This window comes from Aethalodelphis obliquidens, unplaced genomic scaffold, assembly GCF_003676395.1.
Source record: "Aethalodelphis obliquidens isolate GAN/ISIS:26980383/991018 unplaced genomic scaffold, ASM367639v1 scaffold77, whole genome shotgun sequence".
In the NCBI taxonomy this organism is placed as follows: domain Eukaryota; kingdom Metazoa; phylum Chordata; class Mammalia; order Artiodactyla; family Delphinidae; genus Aethalodelphis; species Aethalodelphis obliquidens.
In genome coordinates this window covers 8,237,531-8,257,241 of record NW_020838021.1, presented here as the reverse complement: position 1 = coordinate 8,257,241, position 19,711 = coordinate 8,237,531, and the positions used below count along the sequence as shown (strand labels likewise).

The 19,711-nt window shown below is 47.4% G+C and overlaps 1 protein-coding gene across 3 annotated transcripts in view; it reads right to left on the bottom strand.

The window, feature by feature from the left end:
- Positions 1-18,011, bottom strand: part of TMEM255A (transmembrane protein 255A) — a 47,853-nt gene extending 29,842 nt beyond the window's left edge. For 2 of the 3 annotated variants that reach the window (XM_027092325.1, XM_027092324.1), the window contains exons 1-4: positions 17,727-18,011; positions 11,037-11,179; positions 2,460-2,522; positions 210-299 (exon numbers count right to left, since the gene is read on the bottom strand). In XM_027092325.1, the coding sequence (XP_026948126.1) occupies positions 210-299; positions 2,460-2,522; positions 11,037-11,179; positions 17,727-17,784 (354 nt within the window). In that variant the 5' untranslated portion in view covers positions 17,785-18,011. The remainder of the gene's footprint in view (positions 1-209; positions 300-2,459; positions 2,523-11,036; positions 11,180-17,726) is intronic. The other variant, XM_027092326.1, reaches the window with a different exon arrangement.
- Between the last annotated feature and the right edge of the window lie 1,700 nt (positions 18,012-19,711).

Here is a 19,711-nt window from a genome sequence, read left to right as displayed (position 1 = left end):
GAGTTTATATGCCCAGCTTAGACCAATTTCTCTAGATGCCCGTGTGTGTCCAGGGATGTCCTCATTTTAACGTCACCTCCTTGAGGCCGGTGATGTCACCTCCCTCTCCTGTACCCCTCACAGCCCTTAGCACACACCCAGCACACACACACTCGATGAAGCCTTGTTGTATTGCCCATTTACTTTAACCCAGGACTAAAAATACTCACAATGTGTCTGGCAGCGAAGACCCCGTCGACTATGGCACAACAAAAGGCTGCAATCACACCAAAGCTGATAAAGACGATGGAAGCCACCAGCTGTGGGAGTAGGGGTGGGGGACAAAGCAAAAGTGTCTGTTAGCCCTCCACTATTGCTGCTTCTGGAGACAAGGCGATCCCCAAGACACCGCCAGCCAAAGCAGAACTCTGGCCTGCCAGCCCGTGTGAAGAGTGAATGCCCTTTTCAGTCACGCAGCACGAGTGGGAGCGGGGGAGGGCAACGCGGAGAAGGGGCCATTGAAGCACTTCTTACACTTTCAGGGCAAGCTAAGAAATTCACTCCAGGAGTCTATGAGTGCCCAAGGAAGAGAAGGCTGAGGAACTAGACTGCATGGCTCTTCCATTCTCAGACTCAGAAAAATGTTGGACCTTTGACATCATGAAGTCCCACCCCCTATTTTATTTATTGTGGAATTGGAGGCTCAGAGAGGGGAAGTGGTGTGTCCAAGGTCACTATCCAGTCTATGGAAGAGCCTGTGCCCACCAACTCCTAGTCTAGTGTTCTTCCCAACCCCTCATGGTGGGCAATGATGAAGAAGGGATGATTCTGAGGCCCTGCACAACCCTACATGGCCCTGCATCACTGAAGAAAGAGAACACTCAACTTATTATGGCTTAGGTGTCAAAGACATTTTACAAGGGTTGAAGTCTCTGAAATTGATCAACTCTGTGTGGTACATACAAAAAAGTTCAAGTAAGAGAAATGTTTGCTGGAAGCAGACTGCCCTATTCTCTGATCGTGTTAGATAACAGAAATTTTCCTAGTAATTTGTCTTCCATTACAAGGGCGATACCACAACCCAACGTGGGGGTAGGTGTTTCAAGGCGTAACCAGGGGCAGGGATAGGTACTGCCTAAGCCCACCATCTGCCCGTGTTGACCCTCAAAACACCCTCTTTGAGGTGTTTGGGGGCTAAAGTAGAGAAATAGCATGGCATTAAGCTGCTCCCCAGGGAGAAGGAGGAAATCACAGTCAAGGCCACCCTAAGGTCCTCCCATCTCACAGGCTAGAAGGTAATACTGATCTCCTTTGGGAGTTGTTCAGAAACGTCGCCCCATAAATCTCGCTTCACAGCACTACCGAGAGTTGGTAAATAATGGATGAAAGATGTCATGAAATTGGCATTATCAGCTATGCTATGATCAGCTGTACAATTAGAACTCCCCTGTCATTTTGAATAATTTAAACCCAAAGTGCAAACACAACTGGCAGCGGAGAGCCCAGGTGAAATGGAAGAAGAGAACTATTAGAACCCCTCTGAGGGTGATTCCCTACATTGCTGGGGGGAGAACACACGGTTAGAGTTCCCTGTCCCTGGAGCTATTACGTTATCTGATTAAACTTGCTGTTGAATAGACCCTAGCATCAGTCAAGATGCCACAGTGACTTGTACGGGGAAGCCTAATCAGTCCACCATCTGACAACTCACCAGGCATCTTGATTTACCAGCCCATAAAACTGCAATATGCTTGCAATTCGGTCTGTACCGTCTTCTCTTGCCCTCTAGGAAGCCTTCTCAGGCTGAAGCAAGAAAATACAACAGTCTGCCCTTGCGGGCCCCCATTCGGACATAGAACTTTGTGAGTTTTACCTCCTGTTATATGCGTACCCTTCCTCTCAACGTTACACATACTTAGCTTTGAACTATGTATGGGTAATGGGAATACTTGAGGTTGGCTTCGTAATTTCATTTCGTCTTCTTGCGCCCTAAATATATTTGTTCTGTTAATTAAAGTCCCCTAGATTGGAATCTCCTAAAAGGCAGGAACCCTCTGCGAAAACTCCTCTCCAAGATTATGCATCAGAGAGGAAGGTGTGAGGGTCGCCAGTGAGCCAGGGCTGCAGCAGCAGGAATCGAAGACGCAAAGGCATCCGATGCGAGGACAACTGGCCTGACTGGATAGGCTGGCACACTCCTTTGCGAAGGAGGAGAAAAGCAAAAGGCAAGATCCAGATTATTCCATCCCTGTGACTTAAGGAGACTAGCTGGGCCACTGAGGGAACATCAGGCAGGGTGAGAACAAGTCCCATACCACAGGGTCACTTTAAAACAAGTTCCCCGGAGGCTTAGGAGAAAAGTAAAGTAGCTGTTTCTTTTGTGGCCCAATTTGGGCAACCTTAAGAAATGTGTCACTTATCCACAGAAATGTTGAGCTTTTTCAGGTGAAGAATTTGATTCTATAACGATGAAAACTTACCATTTGCCGTTTGTTCTCCACGAGGTTTGATCCGATGATTCCAAGGAATGATCCAAAGCCGAGCTGCAAAGCAACATGGCACAGATAGCACGTGGGAAGATGGTTAGCCTGACCGCACGGTCGTTCCACCCCTGGGATACAATTCAGGATAACAGAAAATACCCGGGGTACAGATGCTAAACCCGTGCAGCTGTTACACAAATACAGTATGAGTAAGAAAAGTATTTCCCCCACCATTTGCCAATTTTTCCTCGTAGATATGAATCACACCTAAAAAGAAACTCGTGTGCCCAGGAGCTAAAAGTAAAAGTCAACCATAGCTTTTCAGAGGCTGCTTATTTCAATTTCAATATCCATTACCTAGCATGTGACTGGTGAGTCAGTAAGAGATGGATAATGGTGAAAAGCACGCATTATAGTCTGATCTTTATCTTTTCTTTGAAAAGAGACCTTCTATCCTGATGCACGAATTACAAAATAAAGGTTTGAAATAGCGATTTCTGATGCATCAGACATGCTAATCAAACGCAGGAAGTACTTTAGAAATCAGCAAGCACCTTAACCTAGACTTAAAAAAAAAAAAGAACTATTTTTTGAAAGCCTGTATTTGTGGTTGACCCACTGCCATTTATGTTAGCACTTATTCACCTCTTCTTCCATCTCTGCTTCATTTATGGACAGAAAGCATTCATTAAAGGGTGAATAGAAATGGCGGTGTAAAACCCTGAAAAACAATTTCCCTGCCTAAGCGGCTGGGATGATGGCTCGGGGTAGCAGATTCCACTTTGCTCTCAGTTCTGCCATTAGTGGATTGAGTCTGCCATTCTCAGCTGAAAATGATCACTAACCGATGGCTGCTGTCAGGGGTGAAAGTGGAAGAAGTAAAAAGTGGTGGGAATGGACCAATAAATCTTAACACAAGTCCAGCAATGTAGTTACACTTCTCTTGAGCCTCACTAAGGATCTGGCCTTCCATCTGCCGCCTTACCTTGGCTCACAGGGACATCTCTTTCAGTCTGAGGCCCCCAAGCCTTACACCAAGTCTTGGAAATCTAATGGACCCAAGGGCTGGGCAGGAGCCTGGAGGGGCAGTGTAGGGGGACTGGGTGCTTGCCTCAGAAACCTAAGCATGAAAGAAGAGAATGAATGGAAGGAATGAATACAAATTTCCAAGGACTCATTCTGCAGGGCCACTCAGCCAGCAACCCCTCTTGAGAAATAGAAGCTGAAGAGAATAAAGGTGTAACCCATGCCGTCCAAGACTCTACTGAGAACATCCTCACTCAACGGTTAAACTATACCTGTCTCCCGCCTGGTCTTATTTGAAATGTAATTAAAATGTGTTGTGATGAGGTATAGTGATTAAAACCTGGTCATCAGACTAGCCTGGCTTCTAACCCCAGCTCTTCCACTTGTGGCTGTGCGACTTGAACAAACTGACTGACCTCTCTAAACCTCAGTTTCCGTATCTGGAAAATGGGGACCATAGTAGTAGCTGTCTTATAGGATTTTTATAAGGATTATCCAGGACAATACAGTCAAAGAACTTTGCACAGGGCCTGGCACACAGTAAGTTCTCAGTAAATACGAGTTATTGTTCTAGTGATTATTATTACTATTTTTAAAGACACCTAACTTTGGGGCAGCTCTAACCTGATTTGAGCTGGCAAATCCTATCATTATCTGCTCTATTTCATAAGAGTTTTGTATTCTGTCTTATCTCCCCTCCCAATATGTTGCACAGTTTTATTTTTCAGGAAGAATTCCATGAATAGCCTGTGCTTATGACACTCTGGGCCATTTGTGGAGACTGAAAGAAAGTCAGAGGGCAGTTTCTTACATGGAAAATAAGTCCTTTCACTGAGCAGTTCATCAGTTTCCACAGATATTCACTGAATGTTCTGAGCCTCAACAGCAGTCTTTGCCTTAAGACGGGAAGCAAAGACACTCGCTCTTCCTGACACTCTCAAATAACTCTCTGATGGCAGTGACCGGAAGAGGTGGCCTGAAGCCTCATGGAATTGGCCGGAAAGACAAGGTGCTCTGGGACTGGAAATCCCAGGCCAACCAGTTAATTCATCCAGTTCCCTCCCCTTTCCTTCCATTCTATTTCTATTCCACTCCAACTCATTCCATTTTCTAACACTCACTGAGTACTTTTGGGAGATAAATAAGATGACATGGCCCCTACCCTGCAGGAGTGCATAGTCTAGTGAGGGAGAGGCAGACTGTGGCTTAAGGACCACAGGCGAGGTAGAAACAAAGTGCTGAAGGAGCAGAGAATAATTCATTTTGTATTATATCCTTGGCTCTGCTACTTATAAACTGTGTGACCTTGGGCTAGTTCTTTAGCCACTCTGTGCTTCGTTTTCCTCATCTATTAAATGGGAATCATAATGGTCATGACCACACAGGACTGCTGTGAGGATTAAATGAGGTAAGGTATGTACGTAGCGTGACCTGCATAAGGTAGGCTGCTAAATACATATACATGGTCGTTCTCAGATCTCACAGAGGGGATAAATGGGGTCAAAGACAGGTAGAGTTCACCAGGTGGGGAACTAATATCAATTGAGTCCTGGCTGGAAGAATTCATTCATCTGGATGACAGGTTTATGAACTAACTCACCAGTATCACTAAAACTACCTTACATTTGAAGAGCATTTGAATTTAAAGAAGCGCTTGCCTTGGTCACAGTCCTGTTAGGGAGTTCGGTGGAGCTCATATCATTCCCATTTGATAGATAGCAAAACGGAGGCCTAGAGAATTGTATGGGCTCATCCCCTCTTACAGCAAGTTCACGGCAGGGCCAGGACGAGCCCTCAAGAACACCCTAACAGCTGGTGTTCTTCCAGCCACACTTTGCTGTATTTGTGGCCAGTGTTAGCAGAATAGTGACCTTCACCTCTGCCCCCCAGGGAAGAAGTTCCCTGTAAGGATGGAGTGAGAAGTCCTATTTGAGGAAGAGCTGAGGGGGTGAAAGTAAAGAAGGAAAAATCAACAGAATTTCCTGAAAATGGGCAGCTGCTTCTAATCAACTGTTTGCTCTCCTGAGGCCTCCGAAAGGTAAGCTCTGTGGTCCTTGCTCGAGAACTGCCCGGAATCATGGAATGTTCAGACCTTTGGAACTCCATCTTGACTCCCCATTACCTGAACAAATAACCAGTTTGCTTTGTTTTGGCTGCCCTCCACTTGTAGAAGAAAAAAAGGCAAATCATGAGAACTCAGTTTCAAGAGCTCTTTTTAGGCTGCACCCTATAATCTATGCCTATTCCCATCCACTGGGACTGAGGTGCAAATGGATTAATCATTCAACAAGTATTAATTGGACATCTACTCTGTGGCAGGCACTGTGCTACACCTGTGATATGGAGGCCAGGAAGCGGGGTGGGGTATGATACCAAGACCAACAAGACTTGGCCTGGAGGAGCTGTAATTAGATAATGGGTCCACAATCCCTTTCTGTAATACTGAAATCAACAAAGCTCTTAAAACCAAAAGGGTTTTTGGTAACTAACTTGGTGGCAAAACCTGACCTTGAACTGACGTGAGGTTATTTTATAATGTTTATCTACTTAGTGTAAAAATTCACAGTTTATTGTAGAAAGATGAAGGTGCTTGATTATGGGGTATATCTCAAGACCCCACTGGGATGTTAGATAATATATGATGTATGCAGTCTATTATCTTTCTGAAATTAAAAACAAAACAAAACAGTCTAAAGTTGCAAACACATCTCACCCAAGGGTTCAGATAAGGGATTGTGGACCTGTGTAGACAAAGCCCAACATCCCACAAAGCAGAACGTGACTATTTCCCAAGAACTATGAGTGGAAGGAATCTACAGTAGGGAGTTCAAAGATGGTAGACACCACTGTGGATCCCAGTAGCTGAGAAATGTCCCAGCTGTGTCTTTAAGTTGGAATAGGACAGAGCATTTGGATAAACAGAGAGAGAGAGCACAGGGAGGACGTTCCAGCCCAAGTCATGTTCAGGGGACTGTGAATTGAAAATTTTGGTAAAAGAAAGGTATGGGAGACCAGGCCAAGGGCATCTTCAGAGAGCTTTGAATGACAATGCTAAGGAGGCAACAGGAAGCCAATGAAGGTTAGTCTTATCTAGTAAATCAAGGCTCAAGTGTCATCTCTGAAATGTACTTACTAGCTAGGAACTTTATCTTAGAATGATCTTATATTTTAGAAACATTTTCAACAAGAGGTAGAAAAAAATTCTACCTAATTCACAATAAACCACAAAATCCCACTATCCAGACCTCCTTCTACTTCCTGAACATTCAAGTTAGTCAAAACTTTCTTGGATTTATCAAGAGTCTTCACATGTGAAGCTGAAGCCACGCTGGCCTAGAGGTTTCTGACCTATTGACTGTTTTGAATGATCCCTGTCGTCTCTGTATCCTACTACCCCATGGCAACTCTGATATAATTTTCAATTAACTGGACACCCCCCCCTTCCCCCGCCTGGGAGAGGGGACAGAAGCTCCTGGTTTCTTTCCTAAAAGAAAACCCAGGCTGGTGTGGGCCCTAGCAGTATAACAGCTGGTGGAGAAGGTTCTAGAGTGAAAGGCTTTCAGCACTGATCAGGTGGCCAACTCCATCTTGCGGGTTGCATGGGAAACACATGTAGAGGCCTTGTTCTCCTGGATGTAAGGTTAGAGAGCTATAGAGAAGGACCTGGCTCTCTCCCCTGCATTTTCCATCTTCATACAACCGAGGCTCTTGGTTTTCTTTAGGCCTCCAGAGTAGAAAGCTCACTGGAACGCTTCTGGAACGGACTATGTCTTGAACATTCGAGGACAGTAAAAATCCTAAGCCAGTTTGTCTTTCTGTGTTGGTTTTAATTTTTTTTTAATTTTACATTTTAGCCTGTACAGATGAGCACATCTGTAAAGATGCCTGTTGCATACATGTCTTAGGATGATGATACCACATTCTAGCTCAGGTAGAGTAGCTAACACCCTATCATAATGCACCTCACTGTACAAGGGCATCTCGTTTGGAAAAATAAAGATGGCTCAGAAAAGTTTTGCATGACTTAGAGTTATGCAAACGCGATTATATTTTTCAATGCCTGAGATCTCAATATTTAAATGAATTGTATGGTAAGTAGTCTTTAAGTCGTCTTTAAATCTAGTAACTGCTCCCTAATTTGTTTGTTTTAAAATTTTAAATTCTCATGTGCACATTTAACCAGAGTCCTAAAACAGCAGAGTTCCAAATAACCTGACATTTTCCCACAAATCTATACCATGATCTTTATATTCAAACTGACCAATTTGATAGTGTGGAATCTGAAAATGACACATTTTGCTCATTCTGGTTTTATTGCAAGCATACTTTGTTTATTGTGGGTATTTTCTTTTACATCTTTATTGGAGTATAATTGCTTTACAATGGTGTGCTAGTTTCTGCTTTATAACAAAGTGAATCAGTTATACATATACATATGTTCCCATCTCTCTTCCCTCTCGCATCTCCCTCCCTCCCACCCTCCCTATCCCACCCCTCTAGGTGGTCACAAAGCACTGAGCTGATCTCCCTGTGCTATGCTGCTGCTTCCCGCTAGCTATCTATTTTATGTTTGGTAGTGTATATATGTCCATGCCACTCTCTCACTTCGTCCCAGCTTACCCTTCCCCTTCCCCATGTCCTCAAGTCCATTCTCAACGTCTGTGTCTTTATTCCTCTCCTGCCCCTAGGTTCTTCAGAAACATTTTTTTTTAAGATTCCATACAGATGTGTTTGCATACGGTATTTGTCTTTCTCTTTCTGACTTACTTCACTCTGTATGACAGACTCTAGGTCTATCCACCTCATTACAAATAACTCAATTTCGTTTCTTTTTATGGCTGAGTAATATTCCATTGTATATATGTGCCACATCTTCTTTATCCATTCTATTTATTGTGTTTTAGTTCTCCAGGTGGTTGCCAATCCACCTGAATTAGACTCCCCTGGGGTGTTTATTAAAATACACACCAAGGTGGGGAAACCACTGGCTTAGAGTTTATATAATACCTCTCTAATAACCAAACTATTCAATTAGTGAAAGCACCCCAGTCCCGGATAAATCTGGATTCTCAGGCATTTATTGTTTCATAGGTATGAGTTGTTTATTGTATTTGTTATAACATGATCTGACCTATCAACTCAAATGGATTTTTCTGCTCTTCGATCTGCAGTCTTCCCCCCTTCACTTCCTATAACTAAAACCCATTTTAAAGAAACAATCTACAGGAACTATAAAAGCAAAAAAAATTAAGATTAAACCATAGGGCACACTGCTAGGGCTGGCTCTCCTATTAAGATTTCCATATTAGCTCTTAGCCAGACGCACACGCACAGACACACGCCCCCACTGCTTCAACTTCCAGTGCTAGCTGAACGTCAGGTACTCCAATAACAACAATCACGCGCCCTCCTTCCTTTGTTAATGTATTCCAACCCAGCCACCCACAGGCAGATATTCTACAGAGAAGGTTCAGAAGCACCGTTCATGAATAGTAGTTGCTACTCTTAAATGACATGGAAAATACCTTCCTCTCACCCAGGGAGAGTCTGAATCTTGGCTTGAGCATTTGCTCATCAGTCGGAAACCTTTTACTAAATGCAGCTACCTGAAGCCCACGAAGTCACGTAGACCCTATAAATTGCTTTCCCAAGCCACCAAAATGCAATCTTAGCCCCCCCTTCCTCTGTCCCCCGCCCCTCTTGTGTTTAAAAATAAAACCCAATTCTGCTGATGACTGGTTTTCTTGCCTCACCACAGGAAGTGGACCGGGTGAGTTCTCACATCACATGCTTAGCAGAGGGCACCAGACGGTGTCTGTGGGACACCTGCCCTCGGCTCGGCTCAAGAGCTGCGAAGGAACTTCCCGGGAAGGGCGGGCGGCCTTCAGCAGCTGGGCCCCAGTGTCAGGCCCCGGCTCCGCTAGGGCTATTGAGACGGCTGACTGCGGAATCGGTGACCTAGGCAACAGGCGTCAGGCATGGTCACTCCCGGCGCTGGTTTGTCAAAGGCATCCATCTTTAATCCCTTCCCCTTTCTTTGCTTCTCTTTCCAACACCCCCCACTCCAAAAAAAGAGTAAAAAAGAAAAGAAACAAAACAACAGCAACAAAGCCGTCTGCCCTCCCTGATAACCTAAAATGTAAACAACAACAACAAAAACCCACCCTAACCTTCCTTCCCGCTCTCTAGCAGTTACAATTGGGAAGTCATTTAGTTGATATTCAAAATACGATCCAACCTCTAGAGTTAGGTTTTAGGGTTCGATAGCAGTGTGTGTAGATCCAAATGAGGTTTTGGTTTGGTTTTCTTTTTCTTTTCTTTTTTCCTCAATTATATTGAGGTATAATTGGCAGATAAAATGGTATATATTTCATTTCATTTCATATACAACATGATGATTTGATATAAAATGAGGTTTTGTATGCAAAGAGTTCAGCGCTTTCCAGAGTGGATTGCATGCAGCCCGGGGATCCGTAAAACAATCCACTGAAGTATGGAAAGAAATGATTTGAACTCTTGTTTCCTATTTTTTGTTTATCTAAAAGAATAAGAAAGAAATTACGCGTTACAAATATTCAGTGAACAGACTGTCACTGGCGCCCTCCCTCGGTGTGAATGTCAGGTGACAAGGCGAGAGCTATCGTTCTGGAGGAGGGCAGGTTCCAAGCAGCAAAGGGTTGGTGGTGGGGCAGCCACCACGTGTGCCCGGATAGTCTTATCTAGTCTTCACTAAACTAGTCCCAAGAAAATGGACAAGGAGTTTGGAAAGACTCCTGTTGATAAACCATGAGTTGAAGATGACCCTAATAATGTAACACAGCGAGAAAATGACAGAGCTGACCCTTGGAACTCATGACAATCTGTTCATATCTGAGAAGAAAGCACAAAATATTCAAAATTATCTAGTAAGCTATTTGAAATAACGACTTACAGCCACTATCTTTAATGAGATTTCATGCGAAGTGCATACCATTCCTTGAAATTTTAGCTAGTGTTAGTATGAAGATATTAAAAATTAAAGTGTATTTCATTTTCATCTAATTTTTGAACTTCCATTTTTGTATGTGTTATGAATATGCATATAATTTGTAAATGAATAATTACACATATTTGAGGAGTAAGCATCCCACATATTTTTCCTGAGAGGAGGGCAGGATGACTTTGGAGATCAGTGCTGTGCGTCACAGACTGTCAAGCTGCAAGGGTCCTCAGATTTCAGGTAAGGTCAGGTGACCCCTATTATATATCTAGGAAAGCAGATGCCCAGAGAGGAAAGGACCTCAGCCTAAGGTTAACATTGCTCATTAGTAACATGTCCTAGACCAGAAAACCAAAGTCCTAAAGAGTGAGACGACCTGCTCAGGATCACACTGCTAGTTAGGGATGGCGCTGGGATTCTTCTGAGTCTTAGTTCAGTGCTCTCCTAAACCAGCCCAGAGGAAATCTGAGCAAACACAGAAACTCAAACAGAATTGAAAACCATCAGAGTAGAACCAAATGTCTGTAGCCAGCAAGCTACTGAGACCTACCTATGCCTTTGATACTCACAATAACTCCCGGGTAGTAACCTCCAACAGTCACATTCTGGGTCCTGGTGGTTGCGGCGAGGCCCACCGTGAGAATTAATACGGACACGATAAGCAAAGTCACGGTGACATAGATGGAGTTTCGTTTCCTCCGATTAAAGGCTCCTGAAAGCACACAGAGAAACTGAAATTGCTCATTTCGGCTGGAGAAGGGATGGACTTCCAGAAACAAATCACTAGGAAGGTTTTCCTTTCCTACTTCAACTGGTAACTGGGGTTATCTCTGGGGAGTGGGATTATGGGGAAGAGATGGAGCTTTAGTTTTTTGCAGTCATCAGGTGTTACGTTTACAATAATATATATATGTTTCCAGTTTGAAAATAAACAACAGAAGAAATTGTACCAGTTACATAAAAAGTAAACGCATTCGATAAAAGATGTATCATACCCACTTAGTGAAGTGTTTCTTTTTTAAGCCAAATTATAAGGTACATGATAGATGGAAAGTGTACTGTGGAGATATTAAATGAAAATATTTTAAGGCCAATATGCAACTAAGGAGGGTTTTTTCATAAGATGGAGATATGAAATTTCATTTTCAGTGTAAATATCAGAACCAAGCCAGGTACTGGGATTTTTTTTTCATTTATTTCTGACATTTGCCACCTCATGTATAAACTTTAAAAATGGTGTGTTGGCAAGATTTGCCACATAACAAATGTGTGTAATAAAGTAAGTGTTTGGAGGCCATTAGTCCACAAAGATATGTATCGGGGGAGGTAGATGGGGAGGATTATAACTTACACCGTTTAGGCTTATGTGAGGGTGACATAAATACAAATGATGAGAAACCCGTTCTTCTACTCAGTGCTTATCGGACATGATAGTGCAAACCAATATTTTTTTTCGAAAACAGGCTTATTAAGTCAGATAGAAAAATGGTATCTAGACTCGCTTTTGAATTTAATTTTTTTTTCTAAGGAATGAAGCACTGCTCAACACTCTGCGTGCGTTTTTTCTGGAGGGGGTTCTCAACAGGACATACCAGGGATGAGTTACACCTAGGAGTTCTCATAAAAATAAGCAACTGGGGGACTTGCTGTGAGAGTCCAGTTCTCTAGTGGGGAGCCTTATGTCAGGGTTGCCCACTCAGGTGGCTTGGCTGTCATTTATGGGCCTAAAGAGGCCACTTGGGACTGATCGCAGGACCCCGCCATTCTGGGAGGCCTCGCTGCAGCCTCAGGAAGCAGCTGCCTTTGAAGCCGCCCAGACTGCACCACTGGGAGGGAGGGGAGAGGGGATGAAGGAAGGGGGAGGGAGGCGAGAAAACCAGGGAGACCCAGGAGGCCTGATGGTGCTGAGAGGGAGGCATTGTGGCTGGCTCTGCAGCCCCCAGCAGATGCCCCCTCCTCGAGGGAAGAAGAGCGTCAGACGTGCCACCCTGGGTGAGCCCCACCATCCGTCTCGTCTCCCCCAGTGCGGTCCCTGCCCAAGGCTCCAAGGGAGGTGGGAGGGGCTGGCGGTCTCTCCCCTGACGTCAGCCTCGAAAGTGAGGGCCGTGACTTATCAGGGTCATTTCTAATACGGTACTATTCCAAGACCATTTTACATCGAAATGTAGAAGTGGCTTGAGCGTTTGGAGGCACCCACAGACTAAAGCGCCATATCGCACCCTGGGAGGAGAGGTAAAGTGAGTTGGGAAACGAGGCTCCTCTCCTGGGGGGCCTGAGTCCAGCCTCCAGGGGGAAAAACAACGGGACCGCTGGAGACACCTGTGACATCAGGGCCCTTTGTGTGAGAGGGCTATTTGGGATGCAGATGGAGAGCTGACTGCTGGTAAACAGAGGAGCAGAGCGGGGAGACACAGACTGCGAAGGGTGCGGGGGGAGAAGAGCGGGGATTTATTTCTTCTGTTTATCTGAAGGTTAGTTACCCCTCCTCTAGATTTCGAGGGACCTTAAATGAGCCTCCAAACCAGGATCCCTAAGTCCATTTGATGATAGCCAGTTCTCAGTGAATCTGCCAGTTGGCTCCACAGAGGGGCTCTAAATAACATAAACTTACCAACATCGCCCCCCACCCCTGTCTGCATTTCTACACCATCTTAGCCCTCCCCCCCACGACCCCAAACTGGCCAAAGAGAGTGAGGGAACATCTGGAAACAAGGGTATCTTTGTGGCACACCAAAGTGTCTCAACACCTCACAGGGGAAACATGTCACCTTAGAGACTAGATGTGGGTGTGTGTGTGTATACAGTCTTTCTAAATTCGGAGTATCACTCGCCTGCTCCTTCCCGGCCAACTGGCTTTTGATCTTATTCACAGCTCTTGGGTCTCCTTTGCAAATATCACTCTAACTCTTAAAAGAACAGGAGCCAGGTCAGAAAAGTGACTCAGCAAACCACATGGTGTCATTTGAAAAATCTATTTTTTTTTCCTGCTTTGGAACCTGAATTGAAAATCCAGTCAGTTGAGAAACCCAGGCAGAGATCCTGCAGCTCCACAGGGGCCTTGCCTCCAGACAGGATTAGTTTGGGATAAAATTCCTAAGAAAACTCTCCCATCACTAGGTTGAATATCTATTCTCTGTCCCCTCACATCCTCCCCCAAGTCACCCCTTATTTTACACTATAAGGACTAAAATTGTGTAAAATGAAATTACTTCTAGCTGCACTTGGGGAGTTGACCATTTTAAGGAACCCCAGGGTGAAACCCTTTGAAAAGTGAAGAATCATCCCTTCCATTTATCTTTAGTGTCAATTTGACTGAAAAGTCACATCTACTTAGAGCAAGACGCACCTGTCCTCTAAAGGTGTGGCCCAGGCTCCCAAAAAGCAGCTCTTTGTGTCTACTTAGGACATTTTCCTGGCTGTTGTTCTATTTAAGAAGGGAGAAGTAGAGTTCTGTTCTTATTAGGGTACAATTTGGGGCCTGCCTTAGATGTTCCCGTAAATACAGGAACATCTTATTCCGATTTTGTTTAGTAAATCAACATATAAAAAAACCCTCAGACACCATAAGGTACTTCAATAAAGCAGCAGGTATGTGAAAACAGTGCCCATCACAGTGTCTGATACCTAGTGAGCAGTCAATACTTGTTGAATAAACAAAAGTCAACATCTCAGAATAGCTTCCTTTCTAATCAAAAAGGCTGTAGGGGGGAACTGTGAGAATGAATATGGGCTACGCTCATAGAATTGGTTTTTTAAAATAGGGTATACCCAAGGGCTCCCCAGATCTAAAAGCTTTCTGGCCAACTAGTGTCGCAACCCCAGTGGCTCTCACTAGCCTGTCTACTTGGCGCCCAGTATCTCTCTGTTTAGACAAAAACAACCAGCCCTGCAACCAACAGCAGTGGGAGAGTCTGAATCCCATTACTGGCACTGCCTGCCCCCCTCCGCCCCCAGCAGCCTCCCTGCAGAACTACTGCAGCCCTCCCTCTCTGCAGTGCCCCTCCTCCACCCCAGATTCGTGACGACCAGGATGCTCTGCTCTAGAAGGGCCCAATTATTTGCTGTCTCCACCCTTCCCAGTACAGCCAGCTTCTCCCTCCTCCGAGTCCCCTCCCTGGTCAGAGCCCCACCTGCACTGCGGTCTTTGAATCTGAGTCCCTCCCTTCTTCTGAAACCTTCTCAAAATTCACCTCCTCCGAGAAGTTTTTCTTGATCAAGCTCACTCTAATCACTCATTATTTCATGTCCCTGAGTTCCTAGATACGTCACTCAGTAAGTATATTAATTATAACTGCTACAAGTACAGTTGTAATTGTGGGTCTGGTCCACCACCCATATGATGTCCACCAGTTCCAGGATTACGTATCTGACGGGAACCAAGGTGTGGGATGCCAGAAGGTAGGATGATTGTCTCTGCTCACTTGTTTTTTCACCTAGTACCTGTTCTTGATTCCACCCCTTGATTATAGGGTGTGTAATCTCTGTCAGAGTGCAGCAAGGATGGAGGCCCAGTATCCTGTCCTGTGCACTATGTTGTTGCTGACTGGCTAATTCTTCGGGCTGATCTTTGAACCGATTCGGATTTGCTTACCTGAGTCAGCTTTGCCATACAGGGAGGCTCCCAGAAGTCCCAGCCTTGAGCATCGGTGGAAACAGGTGGCTGCCCACACAAGAGCCTCAAGGCTCTGCCAGTCTCCCAAACATTTCCTTAAAGGTGCTGAAATCCCCCCTTTGGGCAATTCTTTGACCGGAGACATCCAAGGCCACCGGTGAATCACAAATATGTTATTTGCAAGGGAAGGAGAGCCCCGCTGTAGTAGAGGTGCCTTAGCGCCTGGGGGCGGTGTTGCCAAAAGGGAGATGGGGGTAGCTGGGAGGGGATGAAGGGGCGCCGGAGTCAAATTACCAGCCACGCGCCTGCTCCGCCCCAGCCAGCCAGCAAGAGTAGAGTGCAGGCACCTTGGTGCAGTGTGTGTCCGTGTGTTTTATATTTTATTGTTTTGGCTGCGGTTGTGTCCTGCCAGTAGAGGGAATCCCCTCAGAAATGCTGCCCTTGGAGGCTGAAACACTAAACCCACCCACCTCCACTTCCCTTCCCCCCCATGCAAGGGAAGGAGGCGTTGCCGGGGCTGAGTTAAGTGGGCGTAGCTCCTAAGTAGCCTAGACGCTGTTTCAGGCCCGGGCTGTGCGGGACCAGCGCCAGGGAACTCCGGGGAGACTCCCCTGTCCAAACTCTGGAAACCCAGGGTTACCACTCGACTGGGGAATTTGCTAGTGCCCTCGGTCTGCGCACTTTACGAAGCGGCCTGCGTGGAGAGGGCTCGCGCGTCCATACGGGATCTCTGATTCTTTCCCCTCAGTGTCGAGTCTGGGCTGGGCGAAACCCACTCATCTTCTTGTTGCGCAGATCTTTCGGGAAACGCATGATTGGCTGAGGGCCCCTGGGAGCCCAAGAAAGAGCTCTCTTCATCTCGTTCCCCAACCCACAGAGCAGGGTGCCAAGGAGCAACGCTCTACGCCCGGGGTCCCTAACCTGCCCACTCCCGCACGGGTAGACGGGCGGGCGCGGGCGGCCGGGTTTGCAGGCGGTTGTGGCCCACTGCGGGGATGCGCGCGGCCGAAACCTCGCATTCTTCCACCCAGCCCTCCCTCGCGCACTGGCCTGGCGTCGGGGAGCCAGGGCTGCGTTGGCGCCACAGCTGGCCAAGGTGAGGAGTGCATTCTGTGTGCGTGTGCTTGTGCGCGTGTGTGCGTGTGTGTGTGTGTGTGTGTGCGCGCGTGTGTTCGGGAGAGAGAGCTGGGGGGGCTGGTACTGCTGGGTTCTGGATTCGGACCCGAGTCCTTGGCCTCATTTGTACCACGTTGCAAATAACTACGCCCTTAAAAATAAAAAAAGAGCAAATTCTTATACTGAATATGCAAAACCACTGGAAATACGGATCTTTCCACCATCCAGGAGATAACACTTTCTGGGGCCCCTCCGGTGAACGAATTCTGTTGAGACGAGGTCTTTTGCAGGCAGTAGGAAGCTCACGTAGGGGTTTCAGCCCCCTCCCCGCCCCCTCCCCTCGATGTTCCCGCAAATTCTTCGGAGAAGACCTGAGCCGACTGTATGGCAAGAATTCGGGACGGAGGGATTTTGCAGAATGTAAAGTATGTTGGAAAGAGAGAGTTCGATTTGGTTAAAGTGTATCCGAGGCGAATTTTAAGGTTAGGTGGGATCATGGTTTGACAATCCCCTCCCGCTCTCCTGGGCTCCAAATTAATTTCTCCGCCCAGTGAAATCATAGTACTTGGGAAGGTGCCTAACCGCTGAGTGGGACTGGGGTTTTTGTTTGTTTGTAACTACCAAAAAGCAGCTTCTAGGGGCAGCCAGGTTGGTGCCTGGAGGCAGCTGTCCCCCACTTTTCATGAGGAAAGGTGTTGAACCAAATCAGGCTAGTGGGTTCCCCCTCCTCCCTCTCCCTTCCACCCTGAGAGGAAAAGCGCGACTTCAGAAGACGCGCGGGCTCGCGCTCGCTTTCTTTCTCGCGCTCTCACTCGTCGTCCCCCCTCTTTTTTCACACTCACGCACAATTCCGGGCATTTGGAGCAAAATAGGAATCGAATTCAAGGAATGTTGATCCTGCCGCTGCAGACGGCAGGGCTGGGCGGTCTTGAGTGATTCCTCAGGAATTCCCCTCCTGCCAGCCCCCCTTTTCTTCTCCCCACCCCCCGCCGCCCATCCCCCAGGGTTGCGCAAACCCCCCCATCAGCGAGGTGCAAGTCAGGCCTCCCCCACCGCAGCTCTGAATTTCAGGGCAGCTTCGACAGAGTTGGGAGGGGGCGAGGACCCTGCTTCTTCTAGTTCTCGTTAGTCGTGAGCTCTTAGAAGTGACGGGGACTTTGCAAAGAGGGAGCGTCTAATAGAAAGCGAAGGCGCAGGTTGCAGGGAAGTGTTTTGATCCCCAGACAGCTGGGATTTACCACCGGCTGCAAGACTGTCGGCACACGCACACAAACACGCACACACCCGCACTCCGGGGCAGGGATACTCCGACGCAAGCCGGGCGCTCGCATCTCCGCGCGTCGTCCCCGCCCCCGCCGGGCCGCTCCCCTGGGGCTCGGGTCCGGGACCCCGACGCTGGGGCGCGCGGACCCCCCTCCCTCGCCCCGCTTCCCGCTCCCTGGCTCTCGGGGCGGCCGGGGCGCTCGCAGTCCAGGGGGCAGCGCACTCACCCCTTGCCGCCGCCGCCCCTAGGCAGGGCGGCTAGACTTACCCATGGAATCCGGCAGGGACATGTCGCTGGACCGCTGCTGAGTCAGGGACTGATGCATGGTGAAAGCTGCCCTGTGGCCCCGGCCCCCGAAGCTGCTTCACGCGCCCCAGGCTCAGGGCGCCCCGCAGAGCATCCTACTCCGCGGCTGCGCTCCCCGTCCCTCCCGAGAGCTGAGAGAGACTGCCTCTGGTTGCGAGCTGCAGCCCAAGTGCCGCCTCCCCCTCCCTTCCCCTCTTCTCCCTCCCTCCTCTCCTGCCTCCCTCTGCTCCGGGAGGCAGCAGCATTGGCGGTCCGAGCAGCGACGTGCGCTTGCGCAAGACCCCCCTCCTCCCTCCCCCTCGGCCCCCCCATCCTAGTTATCCACCTCCCAGCCTCCCAAGCCAGACAGGGAGCCGTTTTAGCCCCTTGGGGCCAGGACTGCGTAGAGAAAGAGGGGGAGGCTACAACCTGGGGCCGACCGGTCTTCTCTGTAGTTTGGAGAGAGGATCTTGGGCAAGCACCCTGTTCTAGGATTTATAATTGGGGAGGGGGCAGAGTAAGAGGTTCAGAGCTGAGAACACACACACAGACACAGACACACACACATTTGTGCAGGTTTGGTCTTAGTGCTTCCAGAATGACATAATGGAGCTGGAGATGATCCAGAGAAGGGCCACTCTATAATCAAGAGGATGGGGGAGGGTGGAGGGGGCTGCCATATGAAGATAGATTAAACAAATGCAGACTCTTTAGTCTAGAAAGATGAAGGCTGGGAAGGGATGTGACTAGAGTGTATAAAATTATGCAGAGATGGAGCAAGGGAACACAGCCTTATTCACCAGATCTGAGAATTCTAGAACCAATAGCCCCCTAAGAGCTAGAAGGAGATTCAGCTAAAGCAAATATGACTCTGCATCAGCGCCCGAGTTTGTGCTTTTGTTCAAGGTGCTTTTATGTTAAGGATCTCATTTTCTCGTCACAGCAGCCATGCAAGGCAGGAAGAAGAGGTATCGATAACCCCATTTTACAGTTGAAGAAACTGAGTCTCAGAGAAGGGATGAAAATTTCCTGTATTCACTCAGCTAGTACGTGACAGAGGTGGGATTTGAACCTAGATCTGTTGGACTCCCAGCTCAGTGCTCTTCCTGCTACGGCAGCTAGTAGAGAAACGCAACTCTATCTAGTATATTGAAAACCTGAGGAAGTCATTAGCCCCAAGAGGTGAAATAGGATGAAAACACAAGTAGCCTTGGAAAGAGTGAGAAAGTCATGGCTGACAGACCCCCTGTGCATCGCTAAGGGAAACTGGGGATGTGGTAGGAATGTTCCTGATCTTGGAGAACAACCAAGTCCTTCCCCAACCCATCCTCCCAGACCCCATTAGGATATTGGGCTGGAATCACTACGTTGTTGGCCTAGAGGGTGGTTCTGATGTCCCCAAAAGGGCTGAACAGGATGAGGCCTCCTTGGAGTGCCCCAAGATATCTGGCTGGTGGCCAAGGGAGGAGGAAGGTGAGGAAGGGGAGAGCAGTGGGCTCCAGCTCCTTCTGGAAACTCAACCCTGTGGGCCTGGCATTGCAGGGAATTCACCTGTTTGAAGGCACTCATTCTGCCCCAGTGAGAGGTCCCAAGTTCTGCTTGCCAGGTCTCCTTCCAACCACCTCCCCCTGATGACTGCTGCAACCCTCTCTCCATGTGCACCCTCAAAACATCCCCAAATCAAGTATAAAACACTCCTGAGAGTCGATGGGATGAAGGAGAGTACTTGGTTCTTTCCAGCTCTAGCTTGCTAATCTACTGCGAAGCTTCATTTCCTTATCCAGGAAATGGAACCGAGGGCCCTTGCCCTTTCCCATCTTCCAAAGGAAGAAAAGAAGCTTCCTGAAGGTTGAAAAGGAAGCCCTTTGTAAAGAACTCAGGGCACCCCAGGGGCCACGCTGAAGGCCATGTCAGGTATTATTAGCAGCTGTACACTATAGATGCAGTTTAGAAATCTGTGATACATG